The sequence below is a fragment of the Cervus canadensis genome, chromosome 11, assembly GCF_019320065.1.
Source record: "Cervus canadensis isolate Bull #8, Minnesota chromosome 11, ASM1932006v1, whole genome shotgun sequence".
Classification (NCBI taxonomy): domain Eukaryota; kingdom Metazoa; phylum Chordata; class Mammalia; order Artiodactyla; family Cervidae; genus Cervus; species Cervus canadensis.
Window position 1 is genome coordinate 28,541,176 of NC_057396.1, and position 22,242 is coordinate 28,563,417.

Below are 22,242 nucleotides of genomic sequence, written 5' to 3' on the forward strand. Positions count from 1 at the left end.
CGCTCGCCCGAACTAGCACGAAGGGACCCCTAGGGGGCTGTTCTTGAGAGATGGGGCTGTAACCTCCTCGTGTCCTGCAGGTGTCCGTTTGCCAGGAGATGGTGAGCGAGCTGCGTAACATCATCCTATGTCAGGACACTGTCCACCCGCGCCGGCGGCGCTCTGGGCTGCCGCCGCCCCGGCCCCCCATCCCGGAGGAGCAGCGCCGGCCCCGGGGCACCGTGACGCTCAGCAACGGCAAGCTGTGTGGGGCCGGGGAGCCCGACCAGCTGGCGCAGAGACTGGCCCAGGAGGCCGCCCTGGTGGCCCGCGGCTGCACGCACATCCGCGTGTGCCCCGAGTGTCGCCGCTTCCAGGGCCTGCGGGCGCGGCCGTCCCCGGCGCGCAGCGAGGAGAGCCTGGAGTGGGAGAAGACCACCAACAGCAGCGGGCCCGAGTAGCCCCGCCGCGGAAGATGCTCGGCTCCCCGGCCCGCTGCGGGGGCGGGATGCGCCGGGCCGGCGCCTGCTGCCCTCGGGCCTTAGGACTTGTACAGCGTGCACCCTTCTCTCCGGATTTTGGATCCAGTAACTTTACAAAAAGATCAAAGAGCCTGACGCCCCAGCCGGAGACGGCGCCCTGGTCCGGGGAGCTGGGGCCACCCCAGAGACGATGCGCCCGAGTGGCAAGGGACGCTCTGCCTCCCAGCCACAAGCCCCCACTCCCCGCAGGGGGCCTTCCCAACCCGCCAAAACTACAGAGTCCGGGTGGGGGTCCCTGTCCAGACCGTCAGATGAATTGGTGGCATCATCAGTGGAATTTCCCCCTAGGAAGGGGCCATTGTACCCTGGGTCTAGTTCTTACAGGAAAAAAAAAAAAATTAAACTCAACAGGGAAGTTTTTCTTTTCTGGATTTGTATATTTTTGTTAATGGTCTTCTGTTGTCTCATTTGCTCTCCTTCCCTCCTTTGTTGTCTCAATTCTCTTCGTTTGTTTTGCTTTCTTGGGGAGGCAGGGAGGCTGGGTTAGGGATTGGAAGTCACCATAATCTCTGTTACCATTTCCCTAAATTTTAGGATATGGAGCAGCCAGTGCGTCAAACTCCAGGTGCTGAATTCTCCTTTCTGTGTGGTGACCGGGTACACAGGGGCGTGGAGAAGGCTCTTGGGAAGAATTAGGTGGGGAGTCTCCAATAAAGGTCCATTAATTTTTAAAACATCCCAAACCAATGAACTCAAAGTTGACTGAGAGAACTTGAAATGCCTGAGAGGTTAATACGTCCCTTCTTTCTGTTTCTCTTTTTGACTTTCACTGTGATTGGGTTTGGTGTGGTCTTTGGTGAAAGTGATCTCTGAAGCGGAGAGAAGAGAGAGGAGCGCAGAAAGCACTGACTATCCCAGGGCTGGTTTAAGGAGCAGAGAGGGTAAATGCAAACTTCCCAGACAGTGGCCTTGGCTTTAGCGGAACTCAGGTGTTCATGGCGTGGAGGGTGGGGAGAGCATGGGGCCCCCTGCTGGTCCGGTGCAGCCTTTGTTACCTGTACCTCTTTTTAACAAAACTCAGTAGCTGCCTATGAAGCCAGGGCTATCCTGGATTGGGTGACTTCTTGCTACTAGATGGGAGACCTGGGTACAAGAATGTGTGTGTGTGTGTGTGTGCGTTTATTATATAGAAAGACCATAAGTAATCAAGAATTTGCCAGTTTCCTGGGAGAGGGGTAGGGTCTTGTGGCCAGTGCACAGGCCTGGGAACTAGGAACTCTTGAGGTCTTACCCACACATGGGCAGTAGCCCCCTTGTATGACTTCACATGAAGCATCTCACTTCTCTTCCATCTGCACACTCAGAGTTACTGATGCTTTCCAGGCTGTCAGATGCCTGCGAAGTGCTTCTCTACTTGTGAGATGCTTGCAGAGTCCACAGCATCTTTTGACAGGAGGAGCAGCCTTCCCAGCAGCCACTTGACCTTTGCTTGGCTTCTCCAACTGGGAGTTTCACTCACAGAGTTTTCATTTTCTGATGGAAAACAAATTCTATGCAATTTCTGTTTGTCAGCTTAGAAAATCCAGAGGGAGAGAGAGCTAAATAGCTATGATGATCACCTCCCTTACCGTCAACACCTTGAATCGAAATTGTCCTCACGTTGTTTCCGTTCTGAATTACTAACATAAAGACACCTTTGGAAGACGATGAGCTTAATTCCATGTTTTTGCCATCGACATTAGGTTGACATCTTCTTTGTGCCAGGACAGTTGGTTAGAGCAGCCATCTTGGGGGTACCCCGAGGAGTCAAATAAAGGATTCCAGTTTTGTCCTAGGCTGCCCTCTTCTCTCACATGAATTTGAGTCCTTTTACTTTTTCCTCTTAACTCATCAAATCAACTCAGCAAGCTCTGCAGACACAAGTCTTTTTTTTTAAACCTTGCTTGCTTGAACCACCTGAAGAAACACAGATTTGGCGGGAAGGGCACCTGGAGGCCGACAGACTGCAGACCGAAATGGTGCCAAGCTGCCCTCAACTCCATCCCTTGCTTCTGACAATGTGGTCCCTACTGTCAGATCACATGAGGGGCGGGAAGGGTTTTGTTTGTTTGTTTGTTTGTTTGTTTTCCTAAAAAAGACAAATAAAACTCGTTTTTATGAGCAAAACATCTTGATCAATAACAAACTTTTTTTAATGGATTAGTGAAGTAAATGTCCCCATGAATCATTTATAAAGTCTGTTTCTTTCATGGAATAAAGATAGACTGACAGCGCAAGGCAGTTTCTATCAGCTGCAAAAACCATTGTTGCACCTCGCTCAAGCTGCTGAGTGAATTTGCAACCAGCTAGTTCTCTTCCTTGGTTGTCTCCACTTTTTATCTGTTGGTTGTTGGCTTTCTTTTCCATTCTGTATTTTCTATCTGACTCTGTATACTGTATAAAGCTGTTTTTTCTTGTCTGTTTATCTTTCTTCGACTGGAATATTTACAATAAAACAGAAAGAAACCCTGAAATGTTAGTGATGGATGAAAGCTGTCTGGGTTTGGAAAGAGTGGTTTGGTGTGTCTAAAATCCAGGTACTCTGAAAGCAAATAAAAATATAAACCCACATTTTGTCTTCCCCTCCACCTGCCCTTCTCTCTTGCCCTCTCTCCAGTTCCCACCCCCTTCGGCTCTTTGTTCAGACCCCAGAAAAATCTAAGTGACTTCTTTCAGTTTGTAGTCCTGGAGACAGAGTCAATCCCCACCTCCCACCCCCAAACGGATACACATGTTAATTAAGTTCAGGATTCATAGGGTTTTGTCTTCCTAAATGCACTTTCACAGAATAGTCATCTATTGATACCTGGGGTAACTCTAGTCAGATATCACCCCAGATTCCACTGGGAGCTTGAAGATTACATCAATTAAAATATAATACTTTGCTTTATTTCTTTTAATTGCCTTGCAGGGCCCCAACGGTCACAAGATCTCTACCTCAGAACCCAGGTGGGGTGTAAGTTGAGTATGTAGATGGCCAAAAAATCTTTTGGCTTCCTCTAACCCAATGCTCATATGAGAATATTCATCCTGGGAACTTGCCAAGCGGCCCTCTTATTGGTTAGGTGAGACCAAAATATCATGATAACCAATCCGCCTGGGGCTGCTCTGTGAAAGTTTATTAGTTTGGAATTCCAAGGAGTTTAATTTTCTTTGGGAATCCAAGGGGGACTTCCCATGGTGTACAAGGCCAGAGAAGGCCGGGGCATTTCAGACTCGGCAGGTTGGTGGTTTGAGTGAAGCTTGAGAGAACCGTTTGAAACCTTCCCTCCAATGGGGTGTGCGCAGCAGTAAAGCAGTCTGGACACGATAAGGGGGATTTGGTTCCCTGATGGGTAGGCGACTCTCTGGAGGGAATAACAAAGAGCCCTGTTGGGAAAGTTCAGAGAAGGAATCCTTTCATAAAGATTTCACTTAAAGCTAGTGCTTCCTATGGGGCCTCTCAAAGAGAAAAATTAAGCCTTTAGTTGCTTTGAGTTGTTCGCTTGTCTTTCTGTGAAAGGTGGCTTCTCCCCACAACCCCACAGGGAAATCCTCCAACATTAGCCAAATGGAGTGTCCTCGGGGGCTCCTACCCCGGAGGATCCTACCGCATGCCTCAAAGATTGGTGATGACATGCCTTTAGAGAACTCCTCTCATAGAAAAAGTGTTCGTTGTTGCTGTTTAGTTGCCGAGTCTTGTCCAACTCTTTTGCAACCCCATGGACTGTAGCCCACCAGGCTCCTCTGTCCATGGAACTCTCCAGGCAAGAACACTGGAGTGGGTAGCCATTTCCTTCTCCAAGGGATCTTCCCGACCCAGGGCTCAACCCTAGTCTCCTGCATTGTAAGGCAGATTCTTTACCATCTGAGCCACCAGGGAAGCTAGAAAAAATATAGACCCACTCTATCTGTTGTCTCTCACAACAGGTGTTGATTGCAGAGGGAAAAGTCCCTAAGTTTTAAAACTGAGGCAGTCAACAAACCCACTATAATTTAAGGGCAATCTGGAAAGAGCAGTTCTGTCACTATCAACAGAATGTTATCCTTCAAATTCTATTAACTTCATACTAATTTCCAAATCTGAATGAAAAAATATTAATGTTACTGTAAGAACTAGCACAAAGATCAAGAAAGAAAAACATTTGTGAAGGGAGTAGAATGGAAAACAAACTCTCTGATCAGAAATGGCAGAAAAGTTGATGGCCTAAGAAGAGACATAAAGAGGTTGAGTGTAGGGACCACTGGCAGTCCAGTGGTTAAGACTACCTTCGAATGCAGTGGATGAGGGTTTGATCGCTGGTCAGGGAGTTAAGATCCCATGTAACGTGCAGCCAAAAAGCATAAAAGAGAAGTAATATTGCAGCAAATTCAATAGTGACTTTTTAAAAAAAAGAGTTGAGCATATAATCTGCTCATATATTAAGTGAGACCATGCATGTAAATATTTCAGTGGTCAGGATTGAAGGAAACAGGTCAGAGAACCGATGCATTGTAACTGAATTGTATCTGGGGAATTGAACTTACTTACAAAGGTAAATATATAGAGTCTTACTGCAAATATATAGAGTCTGTATTATAGAGGATGGAGGTCAGACACATAAGCGCAATGATCCTCTTGCCAGAAAATTAGCTAAAGAATCCTGCTCACCCTTCAGAATCCCTTGTACCCAATCTAATGTTCTCTCTTGACTATGGCAGAAAAGTCAGAGGGGAACAGGGACCAAGAGGCCTCTCATCCTGTCAGGAATTTTTCTTAGATTCGTGAGTGACCTTGAGAGGGTATTTCTTCAGTCTACAGCCCCACATTAGAGTCTGTGTCTGTCTTTTGTCTGAGAAGACAACAGTTACCTGTAAGAAACAGTGAAGATAAAGCACAAAATATTCAAGTGCTGGAGTGTGTGATTTGGAATCAAATCATGTAGACATTCCAAGAGGCTGAAGATTCCGTGTAATTGAGATCGGCTTAGTGGAGGAAGCAGGACTGTTTGTGACTTGGGGTTGTTAATTAATTAACTTATTTATTCTGGACATCTAGAAAAGCAAGAGGTCACTTTGTCTTTCTGGGAATGAAATATGGTTAATTCATGTTGATGGATTCAGTGCCATTCTGATAAGAGATAGCTTGTTGAGGCAGTTGTTTTATTTCACCCACAGTGTTCTTTTTCCCAGGATTCCAGCTCACCTATTATGCTTCTTCCTACATGCTGCCAGTACTGTTTAGAAATTTTCACCACTAGCTCGTTCCTGGGCTTCTTTATGTTGTATTAGTGGGATTAGCTATAGAGACAAACAGCCTAGACCTACAGAATACAGAAAGGCTAACTGTGAAACAAGCAATGAGATGACTGAAGTGGATTATGAGCTCTTTTTAAAAAAGATGAAATACTTTTTAAATTGGGGGGAAGGAGGGTGAAATACAGAACTGAAAGTGTGGAACCAATGTGAAAAATTAATACAGAACCAAATGCCCAAATTTCTGATATACAGGAACATTCAGAATGATTTTCTTTTTCACTCCATTGAACCATCCAGGTAGCCGAAGCCCATGGAGTCTGCATGGAAAATTATTCTACTTGGATTGTTCTGACTAGATTCTTAGTAGCTTTTCCATGAAAAATAACAGAATGTAGCTTCCAATTCTGAATCATCTGTAATCCTATAGCTCCAAGTGGGCATAGAGAAACATGCTAAATCACCAAAACCAGGTGACATGTGACAGTCACAAGCAGGATAAAACACACACATATAGGACAGCATTACTGGAGATGTTCACACCCACTCACTCAAATATGGCGACAGTACTTAAAAAGTAGCTTAAAGAGAATCTGATGGAAAATACTTCTGCACAGAAAGACTTAAATTTATTTCTCTGTGCTTCTTTCCCCCTGTTTATTCAAGCTAAGCTGGTGTGTGTGTGTGTGTGTGTGTGTGTGTGTGTGTGTGAGTTTAGCACACACTGGGAGATTCCCATCAGGGCTCTTATGTCTATTTTGAAACAGAGAAGACAGTTTCCACGATCACTTCAGGGTTTGTCGGTGCTTCTAGATAACATTCCTGGGTTTAATCTTCTGGCTTTTAGTGGCTTAGTTCTCCCTGAGCAGTCTTGGATGTAATTTATTTCTAAACTAACACATATGTAGATGCATGAAGTAAAAGCTGCTTTTTTCCCATTCCCAGTTGAGGGATAAGATGCCTGAGCTAACTTCTTAAAACCTCTTTGCCCTCCACCCCCATCAGATGCAAAACAGAACTCCTCCAGCATGAATAAATGACCAGGCAAAACGTTCTGGTGATAGTGTAATGGAACACAGTTCGTGAGAACAAGAGCAGCACGGGTTGACATTCCTCAGCTCGACACTTGTCCATTGTATATAGGAAACAATTTTCAGAAAGGTCACACAATGAAATTGTTAAAATGTAAGTGGTTAAGATGACTGGTGAGCTATAGAAATCTGAAGCAATGTTTTTATTTAGCTAGTCTATCTTCTGTCACAAATAAAACAACAAATTTGCTGAGGCTGCCATTATTTCTAGGGGATGTAAGTTCCTCGTTGGTTCAGCCTCTGCTGATCTTTCAACCTTCTCCTGACACTTTTCTCACCTTCCCTGTGTCCCACCCCACAGTCAAACCACACTGCTTTCTACTCTGTGTATATCCTCTCCATCACATGCTTTTCTTCTCCTCTGCCTTTACTTTGGCAGCTCCCAGCTCCTGCCTTCTCTCTCAACTCTCCACTGTCAAAGTCTCCCTGTATGTATGAGTCACCAGTGGCTCAGATGGCAAAGAATCTGCCTGCAATGCAGGAGATCCGGGTTTGATCCCTGTGTCGGGAAGATCCCCTGGAGAAGGGAATAGCAACCCACTCCAGTATTTGAGCCTAGAGAATGGAAAAGAATATGAACAAAGATATATGTATAACTGAATCACTTTGCTGTACAGAAAAATTAACACAATATTGTAGATCTACTATTCTTCAATAAATAAAATTTTAACATTTAAAATATTAATTTACTAAAGAATAGTGGATTTACAATGTTGTGTTAATTTCTTCTGTATAGCAAAGTGACTCAGTTATACATATACATATCTATACATATATTTTTTTCATTATGTTTTGTCACAGGATATTGAATATAGTTCCCTGTGTTATAAAGCAGGACTTTGTTGTTGTTCTATGTATAATAGTTTGCATCTGCTAGCCGCTAATTCCCAATCCATCTCCCTCACCCCCTCCCTCTTGGCAACCACAAGTCTGTTCTCTGTGTCTGTGAGTCTGTTTTTGTTTCATAGATAGGCCGGTTTGTATGGTGTCTTAGGTTTCACATATAATGATATCGTATTCATATTTGTCTTTCTTTGTATTTGTCTTTGTATTTGTCTTTTCATCTTTTTAAAGCAAATCATCAAGGAGAATTTCTTTCCGTTTTCCTGGTGAGTAAGGAGGAAACTGAACTGGTTTTGATTATTTTGGTAAAGTGAAAGTGAAAGTCGCTCAGTTGTGTCTGACTCTTTGCAACCCCATGGACTTCTCCAGGCCAGAATACTAGAGCCGGTAGCCTTTCCCTTCTCCAGGGGATCTTCCCAAACCAGGAATCAAACCCAGGTCTCCCACATTGCAGGCTGATTCTTTACTAGCAAGTCACAAGGGAAGCCCAAGAATACTGGAATGGGTAACCTATCCCTTCTCCAGCAGATCTTCCCGACCCAGGATCTCCTGCATTGCAGGCGGATTCTTTACCAACTGAGCTATCAGGGAAGCCCCTTGCGTTTCTCCAGAGCAAATACTGCCTTGATGGACTTATATTGAAGTGGAGAGCCCATGAGCCAAGTTTTGATCATTTTATTTTGGAGCAGAAATCACTTTTTGTATGTGTCTTTCTCTTTCTGACTTGTTTTGCTTAGTAGAATAATCTCTAGATCCATTCACATTGCTGAAAATGAAAACCTGCCTATATTTAAGATCCAGCTCAAATATCATTTCCCTGTGACATCTTCAATGATCCCCATCCCCAAGGCAGTAATAATCTCTCCTTCTCCTGAACATTCCCAATCTTTCTTTCCCTGATCACTTCTTTAGCTTAGTTGCTCAGTCGTGTCTGACTCTTTGTGACCCCATGGACTGCAGCCTGCCAGGCTCACCTGTCCATGGGGATTCTCCAGGCAAGAATACTGGAGTGGGTTGCCACACCCTCCTCCAGGGGTTCTTGCCAATCCAGGGATCGAACCCAGGTCTCCTGCATTACAGGCATATTCTTTATTGTCTGAGCCACCAGGGAAACCCTATCACTTCCTACATTGAATCATATGTGCTTATTCCCACCTACCAGAGTAAGTAAGGCCCTTAACATACAGAGAAAATGCCTTTTCCATCTTTAATTCATTCACAGTGCGTAGGATTCTTTGCACATATTTGGTTCCCATGAATGAATGCATGAATGAATGAGGCAAATTCAGCTGAGAGCAAATGTACATAAAAATGCTGCAGGTTTGAAACCAAGTAGCAGAAATACACGAATACATTCCTGATTTAAAGCAATTGTGCACAGAACAACTTAAAAATTTACACGAGGCAAAAATATTACTTCGTTTATTTTACTGGATGTGAACCTGATGGGGACAGCAGGTTGATAATGTTTGTAAGCTGGTGGAGAGTTGGTTCCAATGGGGAGGTACAAGGGGATATTTTCTTCCAGTTGTTTACATGCCTTCTAAACAGGTGATAAGAATTCAGCCTCTTGACTCCCGCACCAACTTTGGAGAAAAATCAATCATCCTTCTCCCTTCTCTCCTCATTAATTTCAAAAGTGATTTCTGCTCCAAAATAAAATTATCAAAACATGGCTCATGGGCTCGCCATTTCAATGTAAGCCCATCAAGGTAGTACTTGCTCAGGAGAAATGCAATCATCTTTACCAAAATAATCAAAACCAAATTCAGTTTCCTCCTTACTCACCAGGAAAGCTGAAAGAAATTCCTCTTGGTGATTTGCTTTTTAAATGTGAAAACATCATAGTGGTTTAAAAGTTAACAAAGTAGAGTTCTAGCATGTAGACTGATTACCATTCTGGGAAGTCTGGCCAGTTTTGATGAGCTGAGAAAAATGCTATTATTTTCCTAAAATAGTTCTAGATCAAAGATGTTAATGTTTAGATCAAAGAAGTAGAAAGGTAGCAGAGAGAAAGAACCAACTTTTCTCCAGTATCTGCTACATATGAAATACACTACAAACATTTGTTTATTTAATCCTCATGACAGCCCTTCTGAATTAAGTATTACTATTTTCGGGAGAGAAAAATGTAGGGCTTTGGAAATTAAATAACATACCCAAAATTCCACAGCTGGTAAAAGACAAAGCTCTTAGTGAAAGGCAAATATTCAAATCCAGTTCTGTCTATGTGCTTTACCAGTGTATGTCCCATTACATCCTATTACCTGATCATATCTGGGGGATTTTCCTCCAGGAAGAAAAGAACTTACAGACAGGGTTCTGCATATGCTTGCTTTTTATTAGCTAAGATTCTTGCTTGTTTGTTGTTGAAGCAGACAAATCACTCTAAATCTACAACTTTGTTCACCATTAATATTTTGCATTCATTTTTGAAACAACCTGCTTCAATAGTGAGAAATCATCAGAGATGCTCAATATATTACTTTAGAGATGGAATTTCATTAGAAGGAGAGTTTTTATTAGGTTGTCTGGTGATATTTCTTATTATTAACAACAATGAAGTTTGATGGCTTTAATACGGCATGCATCAATGAACCAAAATGGTCATTTAGTTGATGCAAGCATCCAGCTGCTGTTTTTGACTATAGAGAGAGTCCTGTTCAGTGATCAAAGATAACAATGTAAATGAGGAAAATTATGCATAAAGCCCTGTAGATCTGGAAGTTTGCCACCTAGACTAGTAAATCTGGAAGGACTCTCATTCATTAGTCAGGTACTCCATTTTAGTTCATGTCCCACAGTTAAAATAATACCCAAACCTCTGTGACCAAAGAGATGATTCTGACCATTCAAACCAATAAAACTTTATTAAGTGTTATGTTTGCCCTGATGGGAAGGGAGGGAGGTTTGTGGGTGCTGTTAAGGGATGTAAAGATGGATGAGGTCGTGTGGACTTTTTATCCTCTGTAACCCCTAGAACTAATTGTATATGTTGCTGAAATACAGGATACAGATCAATGAAAGAAGAACTTGTAAACAAATGCTGAGTTCCCCATCATGGTGAGTATGCAAAGTTGATGGTATCAGAAATATCTTCATGGATTAACAATATGGTTATATTTTGTGATGTCAGACTAGATGATGTGCTATAATGATCCCTTGTAGGAGGGGGAGATGATCATAATAGTAATATTCTATCTTTTATTGAGTACATAATAATCGCCAGATAATATGCTCTGCGTTTTGTAGTTGCTAATTTTATATTCACGACAGGGAGTTATTATTTTCCTCCTGCTACAGAAGAGGAAACTATTTTACTTGGCCAGCAGCAATTTAGAAGTCAATGGTGGAACTAGGATTTGAACACAGCTGCCCTGCTCTACAGTTTTACTCTTTTTAGCGAAGTCTTTTTCATTCCAACCTTGAGATCCTATGATTGTCAGGATCTGCCTTCAAAGTGTCATTTTAAACAGGAGACAAATGTACACAGCTATAATGCAAGGGGGGATAATATAGAACACAAAATATTATGATCTTGTTGAAGAAATAGGAAACAGAGCTACAAACTAATAGGAGAGATTTATTTAAGGATGAAAAATGTGATTACAAAAGACATAATAAGGAATTATTTCATCAACAAGCCTTATATTTAGCAAGAATTTATTACTATATAGTCCAAAAAGTTCTTTTGACATCTCTTGTGTGCACATTTCTGTCTAGATACTGAAGGATACAAGAACAGTGCATTTAAAACTGAAGGAACTCATTTTCTGGGCTGCTCACTTGACCCTGAATCTAAATTTGATTTTGTGACATTTCTGTTACTGTTTTTCAACCGAATTTATACTTTTAAGGTTTAGTGTTTTATGATTAATAAAGTAGTACAAATGCATTACAGAAAATTTGGAAAATCCAAAAAGTATAAGAAAAAACTACCCTAAATGTCAATAACTAAAGATCTTCATTTTTAAAATTTTGTCTTCTACTCATTTGTATGTGTCTTTGAATCATTATGATTTTAATGTATGCTACTACATTATTACCTAACTTTCTCTCCACATACACTGAGCTTTTCCAACAAGATTCTGAACTAGTAGTAGGCAGGAATTAGGTACCACACTTTCTTGGAGTCCTTGGACTACATACAGGTAAGTTTGCACTGTTCTGTCAGCATAGTAAGTGCTAGAATCATAAGTGGATTGATTATCAATCAATCAATGAACACAAAATATAAAACAAAGTTCTCCACCTTTGAGGAATTGACAGTCCATATTAAAGTTCTAATTGCACAAAGCATTTTACCCTAAGACTTGCATGCATGCCTGCTAAGTGAGGTCAGTTGTGTCTGACTCTTAGGGACTCTAAGGGCCTTACCTCTCCAGGATCCTCTGTCCATGAGATTATCTAGGCAAGAATACTCGAATACAGAGTGGGTTGCTGCACCCTCCTCCAGGGGATCTTCCTGACCCAGGGATCAAACCTGCATCTCTTACATCTCCTGCATTGCAGGCAGGTTCTTTACCGCTAGTGTCCCCTGCGAAGCCAACATATGGCTAAATACTAAATGAGTCATTGCAGGATACTTTTTAGAAAGAAGTGATACGTGGTGAGGAAAGCTGGCCCGGGACATACCTGTGGGGTTGTAACTAGGGTGGAAGAAGCTGAGCTTAACTTTTTTGACCATCCAATAGGCTCCCTACAGACATGGGTTGTTCTGTCTCTAGCCGGTTCCCATCATTCCACTCGGTGCCAAGTGGCCTCTCCACTGACAGTCTCAGAGGACCTGCTATATTCTACACAAGCAAAAGAAACTAGAGCCCCTCTCTCTGCGCGAGGGAAAGTGCCTCGCTAGTGTTTCCTCTCAGCTCTGGGATAAGGAGGGAATTCTAGGCTACACAGCCTCGTGATGGATAGCTTTCTCCAGTGGTAAACTTACAAGGAAGGGGTTTTAAAACTTTTCTTTAAGAGTTCTTTCTCTCCTTTAAGTGAAAGACTGCTCAGGGGGAAATGCTGAAACCGTACTCTCTCCTGCCTAGTTATCTGATGGTTGTGGTCCCGGAGCTCCCATTATACAACTCGTGCTGGAGTGTATTGGAGCTGAGTGCCTTGGCGACAACGGGTAGCATGTGAGAGGGACACTTTGGGGACGTGGGGGCTTCTCAGATGGCCTGAATTCAATGAACAGTTCGCAGCTAATCAATAGGGGCATAGCAATCAGGTGGATGTAAGTAGGGCTGGATTTGAAGGATTTTCACGTAATCGGTTTGGAGAATTACCCTGGGTATAAAGAGATGTGTAACATCAAGCCGCATTTGGCGTGCTTCAGCTCAGGTTGTGGCAGCTGGTCTGACAGGCTGCCTGCCCCTTCCACAGTTCTGTTAATTCCAGATGAAATGAAAATACCCTCCTTAGTAGTCATTAAGGTTCCAATTTTATTTCTCATTATTAAACCATGAAGTTGGCAAAAACATTTAAATTAAGCAAAATGAAGAGATTTATGAGCAAATTGGAGTCAAGGTGAAAAATTGAAGCTTAGTCTCCAAAGATTAAGACAGGCACAATAACCAGCCTATTGGAAAAAAAAAAAAAAAGCAAATCTCAGAGTAAACAGGAGGAAATGTTCTTTCTTATTTTTTCCCAAAGAGCTAACCCTTTAAAATTGAGTTTTTTAGATTATGACTTCATGCTTGGTAATACCCACCTGATTTGAGAAATGTTGGAATAAGATTTAAATGGCATTTTAGTCTCTGTGTAAAACTAGAAAGGTATGTCACATTGATGGCCCCAAGCAGCTGACAGTCTCCTGTGGAGGCAGAACGCTGTGATGAGAGCAACATGAATTATTTCAGATACCCCCTTGCCCTGAAGACAGAACACTGCTCGGTGGCCGGCACGGGGGTCAGAGATTAAACTTGTTTGATCTTCAGTTTCTCCACTGAGACTGTCAGTAAGGAGCTGTTGTGCCAGAAGGAAGGATGTTTCCAGCCAGCTGAGTGTCCCATGGGTAAGCACAGGGCTGAGACCCCACTCGAATTCCTTATCGGAGGCTGCCTTCTTCCTTGAGAATGCCATAGCAGGGGCAACCTTGAAAGGTGATGACAGACACGAAAGGTTCCATAGGCGGCCACCTAAGCAGGCCACCAACCACTGAAAGCATTTTAATTTAATACCAAAGAGGGTCACGGATAATCATAATCCCATCTATTGGTCCCAAACCTCTTTCAGCAGTGAGGAGATGCAGTTACTGTGAGGGCAGTAAGGGCAATGACCGTTCCCCGGGGACTTTGAGAGAAAAATCCATTCACTTCAAAACTGAACACCAAGGCTTTTCCGGAAACTAAGTGGTATGACCTGGATGTTAGTGTTGATTACTGCAAGATTCCAACTGTCCCCTCAGACTGCGTGTCCCCCATAAACCTGTTCTGATACCTCACATAGTCAGTAGAGTGGCTTCTTTGAGTTCAGCAGGTATGACATTGAGTTAATCGTTATAAGTCAATGACACCATAGCAGAAACAAGGTCTGGGAGAGGTCAACTTTTATGAAGGTTATAGAGGTTCCTGCCTCCAAGGATTCTGGGGTTTCTGGGGGTGCTGGGTTTATGGGAAAGCTGGTCCCAGAGATGGAGGGGTGGGGGTGGGGTGGGGCAGGGGAGCAAGGAAACTAATGTTTCTTTCGTTTTAATTGTGTCCCAGGTATGACACTAGGTGCTTTCACATAAATTATATTTAATCCTCGCAGCAACCCTCTCAGGTAATCTTTTTCACCCTCATTTTAGAGCTAAAGAGTTGAAAGCTCAGGGAATTGAAGTAATTTGCACAAGTTCACCAACCTTTCCCAGTATGGATGTGAGAAAAAAAGAGCTGGCCAGCCTCAAAGATCATGCTTTCTCTGTGACATCATGCCAAACCCCTGGAAGTTAAGCACTAAGAGGCTTATTGCACAACTGGGTCAGCCAGGAGTCACCTGTCCCAGAAGCCTATGGGGGAAATTCTAAGTGGGAAAAACACCCAGTCTCCTTTAATAAAAATGTGTTGTTCAGTCACTAAGTCATGTCCGCCTTTTTGCGACCCCAGGGGCTGCAGCATGCCAGGCCCCTCTGTCCTCCACTATCTCCCAGAGTGTGCTCAAATTCATGTCCATTGAGTTGGTGATACTATCTAACCATCTATCTCATCCTCTGTCGACCCCGTCTCCTTTTGCCTTCAATCTTTCCCAGCATCAGGGTCTTTTCTAATGAGTCAGCTCTTTGCATCAAGTGGCAAAAGTATTGGAGCTTTAGCTTTAGCATCAGTCCTTCCAATGAATATTCAGGGTTCATTTCCTTTTAGGACTGACTAGTTTGATCTCTTTGCAGTCCAAGGGACTCTCAAGAGTCTTCTCCAGCACCACAGTTTGAAATCTTCAGTTCTTCAGTGCTCAGCCTTCTTTACAGTCCAACACTCATCTGTACATGACTACTGGAAAAACCATAGCTTTGACTATACTGACCTTTGTTGTCAAAGTGATAACTCTGCTTTTTAATATTTAATACACTGTCTGCGTGTGTGGATGCTAAGTTGCTTCAATCACGTCCGACTCTGTGAGACCGTATGGACTGTGGACCTCCAGGCTCCTCTTGTTCATGGGATTCTCCAGGCAAGAATACTGGAGAGGCTTGCCATGCCCTTCTCCAAAGACACTGTCTAGGTTTCCCATAGCTTTCCTTCCAAGCAGCAAGTGTCTTTTAACTTGAAATGGAGGGAAAATCTCTACTTGAGAATGGGAGACTAGACTGACTGGACCTCATCTCTGCCCTCTCAAGATTCACCTTCACCTAGGAGTTTTATCACAAATCTTTCTTTCTGCCACCTTTGTCTCTGCGGCCAATCTGATCTTTCACAAAAGGACTCAAGTGGACTTAGGACACTTAATTTGCTGTGGCAGAGCTTCAGCAAGGCTAAAATGATGACATAGGACAACCAAAGGCTCAGAGATAAGTAAAGGAAAATAAACATGGTTTAGAGGCACCAATTAATCAGACTCAGGAGCTGTGGCTGCTTTCCAGAGCATGGTCCATCCTCATAGGTGACTTTGCAGTCACCGCCCTACTCAGCTTCCAGCCTGAGTTCAAGTGGCAGAGGCCAAATCCTCCACCCCACCCTCTCCCACCCCAAGCATCTGGAATGTCTTTCTTTAAAAACCTTATTTTTTAATATTTATTTTATTACTTATTTATTTGGCTGCACCAGGTCTAGTTGCAGCAAGAGGGATCTTTGATCTTTGTTGCGGCATGCGGGATCTAGTTCCCTGACCAGGGACTGAACCCAGGCCCCCTGCATTGGGAGTGCCGAGTCTTAGTCACTGAACCAGCAGGGAAGTCCCTGAGACGTCTTAAAGCACGCTTAAGGGATTTTAAGCCACATTCGAAAGTTAAGCTTCAAATTTCAAAGAAACTACTTGCCCCATGTAGATGAGCACTCACCTTGACTTATTTGTTGGTAGCTGCAAATTCTTAACTCAATCTGAACAGAAAAAGGTAAAAAGGCAAGTAGCATAGGAAACGGAAAAGAACTTTTTACAATTTGTCAAAATATGAACACCCAGTGACATTTTTATTTTAAATACAGCTGCTCAAAGCATTGGGAGCACTCTCCTTAACCACAGTTATTGAATACAATGAATAAATTCTCACACATCATCCACTACATCTAGAACGAGTCTATGTTTTCACAGAGCTACCAAATCAGCTACTCTTCCAACACCAGAAGATCTTCAAAACAACAATAAAATAACATTTTACACCTACCAAGGAGGCTAAACAAACAAATAAAAATTTGATAATGTTAAGAGCTGGTGAGGATGTTTGCTCAAGAGAAGTCTCAGCTGCTGGTTGGAGTGTAAACTGGAAAGAAAAATTGGCAATGTCCAATAAAGGTAAAGATGAGGAATATTCTATGAATCAATTGCAGATCTTGGTATATACTCTAGAAAAATTCTTGCAGATGTTCAGAAGTAGACATAAACAAGAATATTCACTGCAGCAGTTTACAACAGCAAAACACACAGATTGCTTAAAAAAAAAAAAAAACCTGGACAAAATTTAAATGTCCACCGATAAACAGATGGACTTTTAAAGTTATGATTTAATTGGTACAATGGAAGAGTTCACAGTTATAAAAGTGAATAAGGTGCCTCTACATATGAATAAGTCTTTACCATATAATATTGAGTGAAAACCCGCATATCTCAGGGGGTTTTCCCCTCATATGCCATCTCTCAAGTTTAACCATTGACCGCAAAACCACTCATTCATTCTTTAAAGTAATATTCTTAATTATAAGGATGCAGCCTCTGTTAGATATTTTGGGAGATGGAACTATTGATCTAAGGCCAACAGGGATCCTTTTTCTTAAGATCTCATGGTTTGAGCACATCTGTGACATAAACGGGGGGCTTCTTGTAGCAGTGCTGACACAGTCTTGGTGTGTACTGATGAACCAAAACAGATGAAGCAGGAAAGCAAAACCAGAAAACAACTCCATACTACAAATGCATGAAAGGAGGGGCAACTTTGTTAAAGACGTGCAGATAAGTGGTTTTTAATGAGAATGTGTTAGTAGAAATCAAACTGTCCAAGAACAACTGAGGTTGCATTATTGCTACCAACAAAGTAAAAGGATTCGGAAGTGCTTCTCTTTCTTTCTCTCTCTTCTGGAGTATTAAACCTATTCAAAAGATCAACAGAGTGATTTCTGTTTTCAAATAATTTTTAGTCCTATGTGCCATTGGAAAGAAGTCACACAACATAGAAAAGGTTTACAAGAAATCGGTGGTGTTGGTTGTGGGGAGGGTGGTGACCTAATTAATCATAGAAATATAGAAGTTGTATGGGGAGACGGAATGTTAGAACTGGAGTCAGATTCTGGCTGTACCACTTATGAGCTGCTGGTGCTTTAGGCAATTCATTTAATGGTTATAATCGCCAAAGTCTCTTTTTTAAAAAATTTTAAATTTTGTGTTGGAGTATATATAGCCAACTACCTATGTTGTGATAATTTCAGTTGAACAGTGAAGAGACTCAGCCATATGTATATACGTATCCATTCTCTCCTAAAACCCCCTCCCACCCAGGCTGCCACATAACTTTGAGCAGGGTTCCCTGCACTGTACAGTAAATCTGTGTTGGTTATCCATTTTAAATATAGCAGCGTGTTCCCGTCCATCCCAAATGCCCTAACTTCAATGTCTTTTTGATAAAATAAAATGTCTTGTAGTATTGCTGGGAGGATTACAGAGATAATACAAATGAAGTACATATATATGTGTGTGTGCTCAGTCGCTCAGTCGTGTCTGACTCTCTGTGATCCCATGGACTATAGCCCACCAGACTCCTTTGTTCATGGGATTTCCCAGGACAGTGGGTTGCCATTTCCTTCTGGAATGGGTTGCCATTTCCTATTCCAGAGAATCTTCCCAAACTAGAGATCAAATATCTCCTGCATCTCCTATATTCTTTCCCACTGTGCCACCTGGGAAGCCACAAAGTGTACATATAAATATATGTATATATGTATATATGTGTGTGTGTGTGTTGTGTTTACTTGCTCAGTCGTGTCCGACTCTTTGCAACACCATGGACTGTAGCCCACCAGGCTCCTCTGTCCATGGGCTTCTCCAGGCAAGAATACTGGAGTGGGTTGCCATGTCCTCCTCCAGGAGATCTTCCCAACCCAGGGATCAAACCCAGGTCTCCCACACTGCAGGCAGATTCTCCACCAACTGAGCCACAAGGGAAGCCCATATATATATAGAACTTAGTAAGTGATAAAGGCCCAAGAAATGGAAGCTCTTGTGATGATGATGGTGACGATGTTGATGAGGACAATGGCACTTTCCCAAGCTGCTACTGTGCATTGCTGTCAGCTACAGCCTTCTTCTGGTATTTATTATGCTGGTGGGAAAGGCATAGGAGACTTCAGGCTGAATAAAATTTAACTCTGTAAAGCATTTACTGGCAAAATCTAATTTCTTGCACATAGGGGATAACTAGCCAGTCTATTTTAATAATAAAAGGTTTTTCTGGTTTCCATTTCTGATTGCCGTTTATTGATCAGCAGAGAACTGATTATACAGACTATACTGGGCCCATAAAGCATTATTCTTAAAGAATTACCTTTTCAGTTTAGTTCAGTTCAGTCGCTCAGTCGTGTCCGACTCTTTGCGACCCCATGAATTGCAGCACGCCAGGCCTCCCTGTCCATCGCCAACTCCCGGAGTTTACTCAAACTCATGTCCATCGAGTCGGTGACGCCATCCAGCCATCTCATCCTCTGTCATTCCCTTCTCCTCCTGCCCCCAATCCCCTCCCAGCATCAGGGTCTTTTCCAATGAGTCAACTCTTCGAATGAGGTGGCCAAAGTATTGGAGTTTCAGCTTCAGCATCAGTCCTTCCAATGAACATCCAGGACTGATCTCCTTTAGGATGGACTGGTTGGATCTCCTTGCAGTCCAAGGGACTCTCAAGAGTCTCCTCCAACACCACAGTTCAAACGCATCGATTTTTTGGCGTTCAGCTTTCTTCACAGTCCAACTCTCACATCCATACATGACCACTGGAAAAACCATAGCCTTGACTAGACGGACCTTTGTTGGCAAAGTAACGTCTCTGCTTTTTATTTTTTTTTTAATTCTTTTACGTCTCTGCTTTTTAATATGCTATCTAGGTTGGGCATAACTTTCCTTCCAAGAAGTAAGTGTCTTTTAATTCCATGGCTGCAGTCACCACCTGCAGTGATTTTGGAGCCCAAAAAAATAAAGTCTGACACTGCTTCCACTGTTTCCCCATCTATTTCCCATGAAGTAATGGGACCAGATGCCATGATCTTAGTTTTCTGAATGTTGAGCTTTAAGCCAACTTTTTCACTCTCCTCTTTCACTTTCAACAAAAGGCTTTTTAGTTCCTCTTCACTTTCTACCATAAGGGTGGTGTCATCTGCATGTCTAAGGTTATTCATATTTCTCCCAGCAGTCTTGATTCCAGCTTGTGCTTCTTCCAGCCCAGCGTTTCTCATGATGTACTCTGCATATAAGTTAAATAAGCAGGGTGACAATATACAGCCTTGATGTACTCCTTTTCCTATTTAGAACCAGTCTGTTGTTCCATGTCCAGTTCTAACTGTTGTTTCCTGACCTGCATACAGGTTTCTCAAGAGTCAGGCCAGGTGGTCTGGTATTCCCACCTCTTACAGAATTTTCCACAGTTTATTGTGATCCACACAGTCAAAGGCTTTGGCATAGTCAATAAAGCAGAAGTAGATGTTTTTCTGGAACTCTCTTGCTTTTTCGATGATCCAGTGGATGTTGGCAATTTGATCTCTGGTTCCTCTGCCTTTTCTAAAACCAGCTTGAACATCTGGAAGTTCTCGGTTCATGTATTGCTGAACCCTGGCTTGGAGAATTTTGAGCATTACTTTACTAGCAGGTGAGATGAGTGCAATTGTGCGGTAGTTTGAGCATTCTTTGGCATTGCCGTTCTTTGGGATAGGAATGAAAACTGACCTTTTCCAGTCCTGTGGCCACTGCTGAGTTTTCCAAATTTGCTGGCATATTGAGTGCAGCACTTTCACAGCATCATATTTCAGGATTTGAAATAGCTCAACTGGAATTCCATCACATCCACTAGCTTTGTTCATAGTGATGCTTTCTAAGGCCCACTTGACTTCACATTCCAGGATGTCTGGCTCTAGGTGAGTGATCACACCATCGTGATTATCTGGGTCATGAAGATCTTTTTTGTACAGTTATTCTGTGTATTCTTGTCACCTCTTCTTAATATCTTCTGCTTCTGTTAGGTCCATACCATTTCTGTCCTTTATCGAACCTATCTTTGCATGAAATGTTCCCTTGGTATCTCTAATTTTCTTGAAGAGATTTCTAGTCTTTCCCATTCTGTTGTTTTCCTCTATTTCTTTGCATTGATCACTGAGGAAGGCTTTCTTATCTCTCCTTGCTATTCTCTGGAACTCTGCATTCAGATGGTATATCTTTCCTTTTGTCCTTGACCGTTAGCTTCTCTTCTTTTCACAGCTATTTGTACGGCCTCCTCAGACAGCCATTTTGCCGTTTTGCATTTCTTTTCCATGGGGATGGTCTTGATCCCTGTCTCCTGTACAACGTCACGAACCTCCGTCCATAGTTCATCAGGCATTCTGTCCATCAGATTTAGTCCCTTAAATCTATTTCTCACTTCCACTGTATAGTCATAAGGGATTTGATTTAGGTCATACCTGAATGGTCTAGTGGTTTTCCCTACTTTCTTCAATTTAAATCTGAATTTGGCAATAAGGAGTTCATGATCTGAGCCACAGTCAGCTCCCGGTCTTGTTTTTGCTGACTATATAGAGCTTCTCCATCTTTGACTGCAAAGAATATAATCAATCTGATTTCAGTGTTGACCATCTGGTGATGTCCATGTGTAGAGTCTTCTCTTGTGTTGTTGGAAGAGGGTGTTTCCTATGACCAGTGCGTTCTCTTGGCAGAACTCTATTAGCCTTTGCCCTGCTTCATTCCGTACTCCAAGGCCAAATTTGCCTGTTACTCCAGGTGTTTCTTGACTTCCTCCTTTTGCATTCCAGTCCCCTATAATGAAAAGGACATCTTCTTTTGGGTGTTAGTTCTAAAAGGTCTTGTAGGTCTTCATAGAACCAATTCAACTTCAGCTTCTTCAGCGTTACTGGTTGGGGCATAGGCTTGGATTACCGTGATATTGAATGGTTTGCCTTGGAAACGAACAGAGATCATTCTGTCATTTTTGAAATTGCATCCAAATACTGTATTTCGGACTCTTTTGTTGACCATGATGGCGACTCCATTTCTTCTAAGGGATTCCTGCCCACAGTAGTAGATACAATGGTCATCTGAGTTAAATTCACCCATTCCAGTCCATTTTAGTTTGCTGATTCCTAGAATGTCAACATTCACTCTTTCCATCTCCTGTTTGACCACTTCCAATTTGCCTTGATTCATGGACCTAACATTCCAGGTTCCTATGCAATATTGCTTTTTACAGCATCTGACCTTGCTTCTACCACTAGTCACATCCATAACTGGGTATTGTTTTTGCTTTGGCTCCATCCCTTCATTCTTTCTGGAGTTATTGCTCCACTGATCTCCAGTAGCATATTGGGCACCTACTGACCTGGGGAGTTCCTCTTTCAGTATCCTATCATTTTGCCTTTTCATATTGTTCATGGGGTTCTCAAGGCCAGAATACTGAAGTGGTTTGCCATTCCCTTCTCCAGTGGACCACATTCTGTCAGACCTCTCCACCATGACCCGTCCGTCTTGGGTGGCCCCACACGGCATGGCTTCGTTTCATTGAGTTAGACAAGGCTGTGGTCCTGTGATCAGATTGGCTAGTTTTCTGTGATTATGGTTTCAGTGTGTCTGCCCTCTGATGCCCTCTCGCAACACCTACCGTCTTACTTGGGTTTCTCTTACCTTGGACGTGGGGTATCTCTTTACGGCTGCTCCAGCAAAGCGCCGCCGCTGCTCCTTACCTTGGATGAGGGACACCTCCTCACGGCCGCCCCTCCTGACCTTGAACGTGG

General features: G+C 42.7%; 1 protein-coding gene across 2 annotated transcripts in view; it reads left to right on the forward strand.

Moving 5' to 3' along the window:
* The window catches only part of GRIK4 (glutamate ionotropic receptor kainate type subunit 4), a 484,233-nt gene extending 483,627 nt beyond the window's left edge, over positions 1-606 (forward strand). The window contains exon 20 of one of the 2 annotated variants that reach the window (XM_043482502.1): positions 81-606. In XM_043482502.1, the coding sequence (XP_043338437.1) occupies positions 81-440 (360 nt within the window). In that variant the 3' untranslated portion in view covers positions 441-606. The remainder of the gene's footprint in view (positions 1-80) is intronic. The other variant, XM_043482503.1, reaches the window with a different exon arrangement.
* The last annotated feature ends 21,636 nt before the right edge of the window (positions 607-22,242 follow it).